This window comes from Topomyia yanbarensis, chromosome 3, assembly GCF_030247195.1.
Source record: "Topomyia yanbarensis strain Yona2022 chromosome 3, ASM3024719v1, whole genome shotgun sequence".
NCBI classification, from domain to species: domain Eukaryota; kingdom Metazoa; phylum Arthropoda; class Insecta; order Diptera; family Culicidae; genus Topomyia; species Topomyia yanbarensis.
In genome coordinates this window covers 307,769,012-307,781,772 of record NC_080672.1, presented here as the reverse complement: position 1 = coordinate 307,781,772, position 12,761 = coordinate 307,769,012, and the positions used below count along the sequence as shown (strand labels likewise).

At 39.8% G+C, this 12,761-nt stretch overlaps 1 protein-coding gene and 1 long non-coding RNA gene across 5 annotated transcripts in view; both read left to right on the top strand.

The window, feature by feature from the left end:
- The window catches only part of LOC131690627 (b(0,+)-type amino acid transporter 1-like), a 41,795-nt gene extending 36,934 nt beyond the window's left edge, over positions 1 to 4,861 (top strand). For all 4 annotated transcript variants that reach the window (XM_058976549.1, XM_058976548.1, XM_058976547.1 and 1 more), the window contains exons 2-5: positions 2,823 to 3,435; positions 3,494 to 3,764; positions 3,823 to 4,466; positions 4,526 to 4,861. In XM_058976549.1, coding sequence (XP_058832532.1) covers positions 2,958 to 3,435; positions 3,494 to 3,764; positions 3,823 to 4,466; positions 4,526 to 4,590 — 1,458 coding nt within the window. In that variant the 5' untranslated portion in view covers positions 2,823 to 2,957 and the 3' untranslated portion in view covers positions 4,591 to 4,861. The remainder of the gene's footprint in view (positions 1 to 2,822; positions 3,436 to 3,493; positions 3,765 to 3,822; positions 4,467 to 4,525) is intronic.
- A 5,208-nt stretch (positions 4,862 to 10,069) lies between these two features.
- On the top strand, positions 10,070 to 11,893 carry LOC131692846 (uncharacterized). The gene is made up of 3 exons (XR_009306078.1): positions 10,070 to 10,375; positions 10,457 to 10,837; positions 10,901 to 11,893. It is a non-coding gene; the product is annotated as an uncharacterized LOC131692846 (long non-coding RNA).
- Positions 11,894 to 12,761: the final 868 nt, after the last annotated feature.

Here is a 12,761-nt window from a genome sequence, read left to right as displayed (position 1 = left end):
TTGTGCGTGTCTGATTGAAAAATCCCACAACATAAACACCATATCTGGTTTTTAAAGAGTTTATCTGGAAATCTTTCGATTTCGAGAGAATTTTACTTAATCTGCTAGCCTTGTTCAGACTAGAGAGAGTAGTACATTGGTTTTGCCAGCCAGCCCTCTCTAAAGATCTAAAACATTTCTTATGTGCACTATGAACTGACTTAAAAGCCCTCGAGTCATCACGCTAACGCCGGTTCCAAGCTCTTCTCATATTCTTCTTCATCCTTTCAAGCTCAGCCCTCCACCAAGAGGTTTCTCTAGTCGATTTAGCAGTACAAAGTGGACAAGCTTCTTCATAGGATGCTACTATGAATGAATTTTTCGTATCCACGACGTCATCTAATTTGTCTAGTTTACTGATTGCTAGAAAATATTCATGAAATTTAGTTGCCAAGTTTTCCAAAAAGAGGTCCCAGTTTGTAGACTTAGGATTACGATATGTTACCACATTGAAGGTGGCATCAACATGAACGAAAAATATATATATTTATGATCGGATAGAGACGGTTCAGTTTCATTTAGAACCTGCCAATAACCCAGCTCAGGCGAAATTCTTTCAGAGCAAAGCGTTATGTTTAACACCTCCTCTCTCCCAGACCTTGCAAAAGTAGGTCGGTTTCCCATATTCAAAATATGGAGATTTGTACTACTTATGTACTCCATCGGTTCGGTAGATATGCTGAATATATATGAATATATATATATATATATATATATATATATATATATATATATATATATATATATATATATATATATATATATATATATATATATATATATATATATATATATATATATATATATATATATATATATATATATATATATATATATATATATATATATATATATATATATAGTCTACGTTACCGACAGTCAGTGTAACTGTGACAACACAGATATCGCGAGTTGTGAGCTCCGATATGAGACACGCGTCAATAGCCTTAATTGCAAGAATGCAAGCACGAGGCATTTCACGTGGGTTAGTCATGCCTGTCTTGTTGTAAGCAAGAAAGGCAATGCTTAATTGCTTTGAAAAATAGAAGTTTAAGTAATGAGAGATGGTGTTTGGTCACGGGTTTCTTACAATAATATTTTATTCCGTCTATCACCTACGTTTCGAAGGTTTATGCCTTCATCTTCAGGGCAAAAAACACTAACAATATTATCTTTGTCAAGTTGGTTTGGACATTTAAACGGAAAAAAACAACGCACTGATCTACTGACGCACTAGCAGACTGAGCTCAAAATACTTCGTGTACGACTGGCATATTTTACACCCTTCAATCATCAAGTCCTCGGCACGGAATTACACCTTGATTTAGGGCCTCCTACTTTCAGTCGCCTCCTTCGACATGGGAGTAGGAACCCAGTGGCTCAATTCTTAGCCGAATACCACACGGCCTCTAGGCAGGTTCGTCTGTACACATCAAAATTTTATAATCGAAACCTAGCAAAACATTACCGAACTATCATCAGCCGAGGGTCTCAGCAAACCCCCAGCCAACAAAAATTCGGCAAAATTATGCGGATCATCGGCGAAAAACCTCGGTGCGTAGAGCGAATGTTCCTCGGCGTAATGCAGCATACGGGACACTGTGGAATTGGGGTTCCCTGTTTGGTGGGTTTTTACCACCAGAACAGGTAGTCCCTAGTGTAATTCTTAGCCGGTTGAAACAACCACTACACGGCTTATCTAGGCTGCTCGGAGAAAGAAGCTGACATTGATGGACGGCTTCCACAGATGACCGAACAGCCGTTGAAGACGAAGTTGTAAGACGAAGTTTTTCGTCATATTAATCAACAGGTTTTCGGAGCAGAAGTAAAATGTAGTATACTATTCTTTAATATAGGATTCACGGAAGATATTGGAAACGGTAACTAAAATTAATATGGTATTTTAATAGTTGAATTATAACGATGGAATTATATCAGTAGAATTCGCAATATGGTGAATATTAAATAGTTTGGAATAGTTCAAAACGTTCCTGGAATGGTATTTATTTATACGGGTCACCAATGAAGATTAAAATGAATGGAAAATGATTGAGCGATGGTGCTGAATGAATCATGCAATGAACAATCGATCTAAATCTAAAGATCTAAATACTGGTCGCAGTGGCTGGGCTCCTACAAAAAATAGTGGGGCATTTGAGATTTGTTTCTTCTTCAAGTTCAAGCAAACATGCCAACAATTAGCAGCTCGATTAGGCTTTTAAAAACTGGAAAGCCATCTCCGCAAAAGCTTCGTTTATCAACTTCACTTCCTCTTACGGCCGAATCATTCAATCATTTTTGCGATAACGTATTTGCTCTTAGCAGTGCAGACTGCAGTTAAAGTGATAACATTGCCCGTAGTCGAAACGAATGACATGGTAAACTTTGAAACGGACCATAGCGATAAGCAAAATAAGGTTTACGAGACAATAATGCTGGAAATCCTGGTTATACACATTCCAAAAATACAAATCATTTTGCATTACACCATTTATATTGATGAATAAATATAAAATATTGTCAGTATGTATTCCTGTTCGAGTGTGGTCTGGTTAATGGACGGAACGGAGTTACGCAGTGAATCAGTAGTGACGTAGCACCTATGTTCAAAATGGTAATTGATAAGAAATTCTGGCTGATAAAATCTCTGCGTAAATTTTTGCTTTCGCCTACCCATTTGCAGTTACTTTGAGATAATTCATCGCGTTATCAGATAATCCTCATGCCAACCTTCAGCATTTCATTGAAACAACAGTTGAATAATGAGAGTACATTTCTTTCAGTAATAAGTGAACCGGACAACCGTCAGCATGGCGCACTGAAACATGCAATTCCCTACGAACACGAGCTAGGTTTTCCTCTCCGAACTATCGGTTCTGCTACAAAATTCAAGCATCCTTGACAATACGAAAAGCAAGATGACGATCGCAGCGGAAACGAAAACTGGCGGGCTCAAGCGGGAGATGGGCTTGATGTCTGCCATCAACGTCATCATTAGCGTTATGATCGGCTCGGGAATATTCGTCTCTCCAACGGCAGCTCTCCGATATTCTGGCAGCGTCGGATTCTGTTTAGTGATTTGGGGTGTGTGTGGAGTGATTTCACTGCTGGGAGCGTTATGTTTTGCAGAGCTGGGAACTGTAGTGCCCCGATCGGGCGCTGAGTATGCATACCTGATAGAGGCGTTCAGGAAATCGCACAAATTTTGGGGTCCGCTGCCGTCGTTCATCTGCGCATGGGTCTACGTTATGGTGCTACGACCAGCCGAGGTAGCTGTTATTATTCTCACGTTCGCCGAATACTCAATTTTACCCTTCAGCCATGTGCTGGGGCTTAACAATCTCCCCGCTGGGGATCTACACAATCTAATCAAATTGATAGCAATACTAGGTTTAGGTATGAAGAGGAAATGCAGAATGTGAATCGATAAAATTAACTCACCATTACTTTCTAGGAATAATCACCTATATAAATCTAAGCAGTGTAAAGTTATACGTCACCATCAACAACATCTTTGGTTTTTGCAAAGTGTTCGCCTGTCTTATAGTTATTTTTGGTGGTATCTACCAACTGGCAATCGGCAAAACCGAAAATCTTTCTCGAGGATTCGAAGGAAGTAACTTCAGTGCCGGCCCAATAGCATTAGCATTTTACAATGGCCTGTGGGCCTATGATGGCTGGTCAAGCGTCACCATTATTACAGAAGAAATCAAAAAGCCTGAAATGTGAGTAGTGTAGTAAAACCATGCAAATACTAAAAACTAATACTGTTAATACTTACAGAAACATTCCACGTTCCATTGTGATCGCCGTACCCATTATCACGGGTCTGTACGTATTCATGAATATGGCCTATATGACTGTTTTATCACCGGAAGAGATGATAAAATCGGAAGCCGTAGGTCTTGACTTTGGCGAACGAGTTCTGGGATCTTTTGCATTCCTCATTCCGTTGGGTGTAGCACTCGCTACGTTTGGGTGCGCTCTCAGTATACAATTCGGAGTAACACGACTGTGTTACGTCGCAAGCCAGGAGGGTCAAATGTTGGAACCGCTATCCTACATCCACTTGCGACGGCTTACTCCCGCTCCAGCTGTGGCTATGCAAGGCTTACTGGCACTGATGTTCATAATGGTTGGTAACATCGAAGAGCTCATTGAGCTGGCCTCGTTCTTCATATGGTTCTTCTATGGATCAGCCGTAGTCGCGCTATTCACCCTGCGCAGAACTCAGCCGCACATTCATCGACCGTACAAAGTGCCATTGATCGTACCGATCATCACCCTGGCGGTGTCCATATTCCTCTCCGTAGTACCGATCGTGGCCGATCCATCGTTAAAGTATTTCTTCGCCGTTGGATTCATCCTTAGCGGAGTGGCTGTTTACACTCCGTTCGTCTACTATAACGTGCGGCCAAAGTGGATGGGTAAAACGCGAGCGTGAGTAATTTGTGACCTGCCTTCATAAGGATTTCTTTACTTTCAGATAAAATCACATATCTTATCCAGGTGCTGTTCGAAGCCGTGCCTACCTCGGAGAAGTCTGATTAGAGCTACCTGTTGTGCAAATTTGCTACGTAAATACAAGTTATTAAAGTAATAAACCTATCGGAAGAATTTTGTTTTGTGATTATCTACTGCTATCACCTAGAGCTGAGAGCCATGTTCAAATAAATAAATGGGTAAAACGTGTGTAAGCATACCGAATACCGGTTGAAACACGAACGTCACCATATAGCATCCCAACTAAAAGTGTAATATTTTAGGCCATTTTGAAATCTATGTGATCAGCTTTGTCAACTCAGTCAAACTTAGTACAGTCGCTGGTTGGGTCATTGCCTCTGTCCACCTAACAAATTTAACTTGCTGGTTGGAACAATTGACAGATGCCAAAAATGATTGATTGATTGTGTATTGTCTTTGATTAAAAATATTACATCCCACAGACTAAAAAACTATAAGCTAACTATTTTTAATTTGAAAGACTCTTTACTTATACTAAAATGAAAAAGTGGATAAACATTGTTGAAGAGCTGGCAGCAAACAACCAGTGGATTATTTTGGCCGTATAGCGTACAATGTGTTGAGCGCCGGAAAAAATCATTTCTTCGGAAAGATCTTCCTGGAACGTTGAAGTCAAGCTTTGCTAAGAGCGCAGGGGAATCTATGTTGTCTGTAAGCAAGTCGAAGATGAAGAGTCGTCACAGATTCGCTAAGGGAGATTGATGAGAACGCAGCAATCTTCGTATGGAGGTAGTTGTAATCGATTTTGCCAGGGCAGCCGACGATAGGCAAACCTGATTAAGTTCATCCGTACCCGTTCAAGACGATTAATGTGAACGGTTTGATACGGGGCTCAAACGGTAATTCCATATTCCAGAATACTGCGTACCAGTGCGATGTATAGAGATTTTAGACAGTAAACATCAGTGAAATCACGGTTGTTGAGCTTGATGAATCCAAGCACAGCGTAGGATTTAGCTATGACCAGTGATGTACCGCTGGGAAAGATTCCATCTTCCCGGGATTCTATTTTTGGGTTTTAACCGAGTTTTTTTCCCAAATCGTTTTAACCCGACAGAAACATGGTTTTTTTCGTTTTATCGGTTTCATGAAGTTCATTTAACGTTTTTAAAAATCTAGCATTTATTATTTATTTTATTTATTTATTTGTTTGTTCGATCTTCGGTAGATACCGTAGATTATAAAAAATAGAACATACTTTCTAAATTAATTAAAAATTCCTAATAGCTAACTTATAACTAGATTTGGTGACACATTCGAACGACCGAAAATAAATGTCGCAAGGATGCTTTGCAAAACCTATTAAAAATATCTTAGAAAGTAAAAATCGAAATGAACGTCAAAATCGGACTTCAGCATAAGAAAAATGTCTCATCCGAAAAAGTAGGCAGGGATGAACCTCCAGTATAATTCTCTTGCAGAAAAATCCGTATAAAGTCAAGATTAAAAGCCGAATAAAGAAAAGTGCTTTGTAAAAATCGGATAATTTTTTAGGGCTTTTATACTGAAGGTTTTTTAATCGACTCTTATATCGAAGAGATCCTGTCCGATTTTTACAATTGAAGTTTATATCCTATTTTCACATTCTAATAAATTTAAAACGGGTTTTACAAAGCATGTTTTGTTTTTACGATTTCTATTTTCGGTGTTTCATTTAATCCGCAGCCAAATATTCCAGCTCGTTTTAATTAATATAGATAAATTTTATATAGCAAACAATAGTGATAGTTACTCTGACTAGTGAAATTCACAATAATGGTGTCCAAGCCATTTTTATTTTACTTGTTTCTCATATTAGGGGCTATTCCACTTTTAACGAAATTAGGAAGGTATTCACTCAAAATACCTACCCTCTGAGTAAAAACGCAATGGACTTAGCTTGCAAAATGTTGAACAGCTAACATATCACTAATTTAACTGTAAAATATGTGAATAAATGTGGGATCAGCGATTAAATTGACTAAAACTTATCAGAATTTTAAGATTTAAGCAAAACTTAATGACAATAATGCTCATAAACAAAAACAAAATGTTTGGAAAACAATACATAAGTTCAGTTATTAGAATATCACAAAAATTTAAAAAAAACCCAATTTTCCCATGAGAAAACCGTTTTAACCGGGAAAAGACCTTGGATTTTTCCCCAAAATTATAAAAACCCAATTTGGTACATCACTGGCTATGACAGAAGAAACATGTGCGATGAACCGTAGTTCACAGTCGAGAGTGATACCTAGATCCTTGACGGATGCGACTCGTTCTACAGGAGCAGAACACATCAAGTATTCGAAAACAATGAGCGATTGTACTCGTGCGAAAGTACTTATGCTGCATTTCTGGACGTTCACACTCATTCCGTTTCTGTCACACCAATCCATAACCCTTTCGAGGTCCATTTGCAAAGCGCAGCAGTCAACCATAGTTTTCATAACACGGAGCATTTTCAAATTATATACATACATGACTTTAGTCCACGACAATTCACTGCAGAGGTCTTTCACGAAGAGTACAAAAAGAAGAGGTCCAAAATGACTTCCTTGAGTAACACCTAATGTAGTGTGGAAGGAATGCGATAGCGTAGCTCCAAGTCGCACCGAGGCGCTACGGTTCGCAAGGTACGAGTAGATCCAATCAGTCAGCCAGTCCGGCAATCCAGTCCGCATCGATCTGTTTCCGTTTTTCCAATTTTTCAATCAGCGACGACACGTAGCCCATCAGATTGGTAGTTGTTGAACGCTTTCTTACAAAACCATGCTGGTCGAAAGTGATGATGTGTTTTAATGCGATGACATCTTACAACATACTATCGAAGATTTTAGGGAGGCAGCTCAAGAAACGGGTATAAGGAGATGTTAGTAAGTTAAATGCATCTGTTCACATACTGTTCTCTAACTCTTTGAACTCAGTTTGATGGTCAAAGTTAATTTGACAAGAGATTTCCGGCCTTATTCTGCATTACGACGTATCACTTTTTCGAACGAATGTGGTTCGCATTCTCAATAACCATAGTACTCAAGTGAGAGCAAGGATGTGAAATGTACAGATAGGAAAACTAGCAGTGACAGCGTCATAAGAAAAAGGCTTAAAATCTTACGGGCTAATCTTTTGTCTTCTGCTGGCAGGAGTCGAGCTTAGGCAGCATAGCTACGAATCACTCAAGTGTACATGTCTCCTGGTAAAGACAGACTTATCCCTCTTTACCGTAAGAAACCGACTGTAGTATTTCGTTGACTATCACGGTAGTGGTCTCTGACATTTAGCTAGGAAAGTAAGAGTGACTCAATTGTTTGAACCTCTCTGGCGGCAGTTAACTTATCAGGGAAAACGTTAGTCATCCCTGCACCGATTCCTTCATTTTGATGTTTAGCTGTGAAGAATTTTGTTATTTTCAGCGATCCGTTATTTTCTACTCTTAGTGGCTCTAGAGAAACAGCAAAATACCGTTGCTTTTAAGGGGACAGCCTTCATTGAGATGCCACAAAAAGCACGAGTTTTAACAGAAAAAGAGGAAAATTTATGCATATTTTTACATATTTGATAAAATTGAAAAAAATATTTAAAATTTTCGTAATACCTAATTGACGAGAAAAATGCAAAATAACGAAACCACAAATATTTATGATTAAGTATATTTTCTATATGAACCTGGAAAACTGACGAATTACAAAGTAATTTTCCGACGTTTTCTGGAAATGCGTATTTTTGGGATAAAATGGTGACTTTCCCAACCTGGAAAACCCACCCTTTCCGGATGGAAAACCACTCAGTTTTTATCACCGTTTGCCTAATTTTGTCTACTGCAGCATAAATAAACAATCGCCCGCACAGACACAACTGAAGCAAAATTTGAATGAAGATGTGCGCAAAAGTGAAACTATATTCCGAACCAGCCGATTCTTCAATATTAACCACTAAACTAACCAAGTGTTGCATACGTACAGACTCATTGCAAACCATAGATAATTCCATTGATACATTGGAAAACTATTTTTGGAAAACTTTATATCATCTAACAGGTGTTCAATAAAAAATGAAAATGATTTCAATACCTTTCTGTAATTAAAGTAAAGGGCATAAATTTGTTTCTCTCCAAGAGAATTGCTCTCTGGACTAGAAATGTTTCTTTTCGCTCGGGTACTGTCAGTTCAATCGAAGATAACGTCGAAACAGCAAGCACTCCGCGATTGTGTTGTACGGTTTTACGAAACGCATGGCCATCGTGGAAAAAACACGACGAAAAAGAAGGAAGCGTTGAAAAAACTGGCCGACAACAAGGACGGACAGAGTTTGCGTGACGCTGGCCGAAAATACTGCTCCCATACCTTGATTCACCGAACCCTCAAGATGGAGGACATCATCGGTCGGAAAAAGACTCGGTCCCCCGAGTACACGGACGAGCAGATAGCGATCGTGAAATCGCAGTGCCGGTGGATGACGAAGAACTACCGCGGGACGTCGTTCGTGCTGGACGATTTTTTTTTGGTTCCTTCAAAGCCACTATAGTGTACAAAAATAATTGGCGGGCCAAGGATACGAAGCAGTTGATCACCAGGATCCGGAATTGTATCTGGAAGATGGACGTCAGTGCGATCCAGCGCTCTTGTGAGAGCATCGCGACTAAGTTGCGTCGTATGGCTGACCAGGGCCCCTTCTCCAATATTCATTGATGGTTTTTTTGAAGAATAAACATTATATTTTTAATAAAAAAATACTGAATTCGCTAATTTTTTTTGTTTGTTCTTTGACTACTTGACGTACAAGATTTCAAAGTGCGCCAAGAAGAACACCGAAACATGCCTAATCATCGTCGTTACTACCACTGTTTCATATGGGCGTATGTTCAGGTCAACTTCTGTGGATCGTTAAATGTATCAAGACGCACAGTGGTCCAGACCGGTTAAAAGCTGGCCAAAAGTAATTATCTCGCGAGTTTTGCATTTCAGCAATAGGGTATCATTGAGAAAGTTTCAGTGCAAGAAAAGCCTCTACCCGCGACATATCAAAGATTAATCCACCCAGTAATGAGATCTGAAATCTACCCTTTCAAACACAGGATCCAGCACTAGAAGTGTAGCCAACTTCAGACCGTTTGCGCTGCTGTCGCATTGGCATCAGCTGTCTATAAATTGGCTGAATGACAGTTGACAGTATAGTGTACAATAAAGTGACAGGAAAAAAATGACCGCAATCGGCCCATGCCTGAGTCGATTCCTAGTCCCACCAGAAGTACTTGCTCCAAATTTGAAGCAAATCGGACAAGTCTAGCTACCGGACCAATCTGCCTGAAGTATGGGATTTTTCGACAATTTATATGGAGAAAACCCACTAACTCGCATTTTCGCCGCTAGGTGGCACTGTATGTATCGTATTATCACTCCGGCGCCCTCCATGCGGTAAAATGTGGAACAAAAATTTTCTAACCAAAACTTGACTCGTATTACTTACTGTAAATCTTCTGAACATACTATTGACCTAAACCTAACCATTATTTCACAAAAATGGCCCTTATTATCGTTCTCACTTACACGCTCACTTTCACTTCACCTACACGTCACTTCACTTGTTTTTACCTATTACCGTTGTCACCTAAAGTGAAGTGATGAAAATGAACACCGTGAAGTGAGAGTGACAGTGAGGTGATGTTCGGAATAACCATGGCGTGTTATTCATAATTGTCTGCTTCTGTCGATTTGTTTTTTTAGCGGAAACTTTGTTTTTGTATTGAATTGTGCTCTGATACCGACAGTGAAGAGGATTATTTGGTAAAAGCAAAAGTTCTTATTTATTTTACTGTAGAGCAATTTCTTCCTAGGTAAGTGCTTTAATTTTATACATTTGTTTTTTTTTTTTGATGACTAATTGTACCTTTCTTCATTTTTGTTTGCACGGATAGCACATCGCCAAGCTGTCCAGAATGTACGGAGGAACCGGTGCCAATCCGTTGTTCTGAACTCACAATGTTTCCATACAACAGTGAGTGTTTGGCCAGGACGAAAGAGAACTTCCTCGCCCTCGGGTCGGAAGGTCGGGAAGGTTCAGGATCAATCAGCATCAATGAAGACTTTAGTAATAACATTACCACCAGCTCGCTGCTAAAACATAGTTAGCCAAGCAACGGCAGTAACAGCGACAGAAACCAGCAACAGATAGATTAAGCTGGTGGGGCTCCAAACAAAGTACCAGCATGATTATCCACGTCTCCAATCGACCACCGACTGCGACAATCAATGTGAATGAAGAAACCCAGTGCAGCGGGACTTTTGGGCGTTAGCAGGTCAGTTCTAGTGAACAGCTTGATGTTGAAGAAATTATGCAATCCCTGCTTTACTTTCAACAGGAACCACTAAGTCAGGCATTAAGAAATCCGACATGTATGCGGATCTCGAAGGTAGCAACGGTATGGTAAATTTGAACGCTATGTCAACTAAGCTCCGTGGTATGGTGGATATTACGTGTCCGTTTCCAGCGTAGTGTACAAGGTAGCAATGGTCGTTCCCCCGAAGGATGCAATAAAGATAGTACCAGCTCAAAAGGTGGTACCGAGCGTTAATTCGACAAAAGCCTTTCCCGCACTGTCCGAATCCGGTGGCAAGCCGGATGGTCCCGTTAAACCTGCCCAGTGGATTGTCGCTACTAAGGTGAATTCGTCTTCGTTCTCACTTGGAGGTGGTGTCTCAGATGCCACTGGTGGAACAGGGACAGTTTCATCGAAAAAGAAACTCCGGCCTCCAACCTGAAGGAGGAAGGCAACTTTGTGAACTTGAAAGCTCCAACTGGAAAGAAATCTGGCAGGGTGAGGATAGCAGTGGCAACAACAAAGACAAGAACGACAGTAATACTAGTGTGATATGAAATAATTGTCATACTGCCAGCTTTCTTAAATGGCTAATATTTAAACGTGTATGTCTCCAATAAAATAATCAAAGAAGTAGATAGTAATGTTATGCCCGTATGTTCGTAAAAATATTCATTCGTTGCTTTTTATCAATCACAGCGTGATCGTTTTGGTCATCATTACTACCAATTGTTGCTCGCCCCATTTCGAAGTCAAACTTCTGCTTTTTCTATAACTTTTATGGTTTTGGCAGTTCAACACAATTTGCCGTTTGCTTTTCGAAGAAAGCTTTCCGGAAATTTCGTTTGGTTGCTCGTCCTCCCTCACGCCTTGCTAAATGACTTGTTCCAGGTTCTTCAAGAGCTGCATTGTCATGTGCTGCCTAACTTCAAGGTTGCTTGGATCCTCGTTTTGTTCTTCGTTACAAGAGACTGTTGTACTGTGTGATGATGGCGTTCTAAAAACAGAATCTAGATTAGAAAGTGTTACTTATGCTAGATAATTTCCTAGTTGTTCGAAATTTTACCATTGTGATTAACCGTTCTCTCAATAAGGCGTATTATAGTTTGCTCCAAATCATTGAACGAGTGCAACGTATTTGACCCGCCGCCAGTGACCATTGATTCACCTCAATTGTGCTGCAACTTACGTTTCAGCTGCAGTTTTTTGTCGACCAAGACCTGGAAAAAACAGCAAGCAAAACAAAAACCAGAAGAAAATAGGGCATTTGTGTGTTTCAATCAGAATCATCAATCCTAGCAAATAAATGCATAGAACAAACAATACTATTAAAACTGCCAAACTTACCTTTTGCCAGGCTGCAACGGCACGGGTGGGAGAACACAAGCTATTCAGCGTACTTATAATAGTCCACCAGAGAGAAGTAACCGATTCCATCGAACTTATATATTTACTTCCTCTAGCTAGCTCGGGATTGTTGACCATAAATCAATGAGGCAGGTAATTTATCGCTTGTTCGTTTTTTCCTGCTAAAAAGTGTACAAAGATTTACAAAAATAATAAAAAAAAACAATTCAAAATTCAATCTTTGAACTTACTCCATTCTACGTGACTGCTTTTCACCTTTGAAAATGATGGTGGAAAAAATACACGAGAAGTGTCATTTTTTTCGACAAAGCGGTCGTGGCGTGACGTTCATAATAACACCGAGTTCATTCAAGTTGTCACTTCGGATGAACTCTTACACATTTTATCACGAAGGTGACACCCGGAATAGGGTGTTGATCACTTCACTTCGTTTACACCGTGAAGTGATACCCGTAATAAGGGCCATTGGCCATGGTGGGAATCGAGTACCGATACACAACCATGCACTACTAGGCCCCATGCAAAACTGACTCAG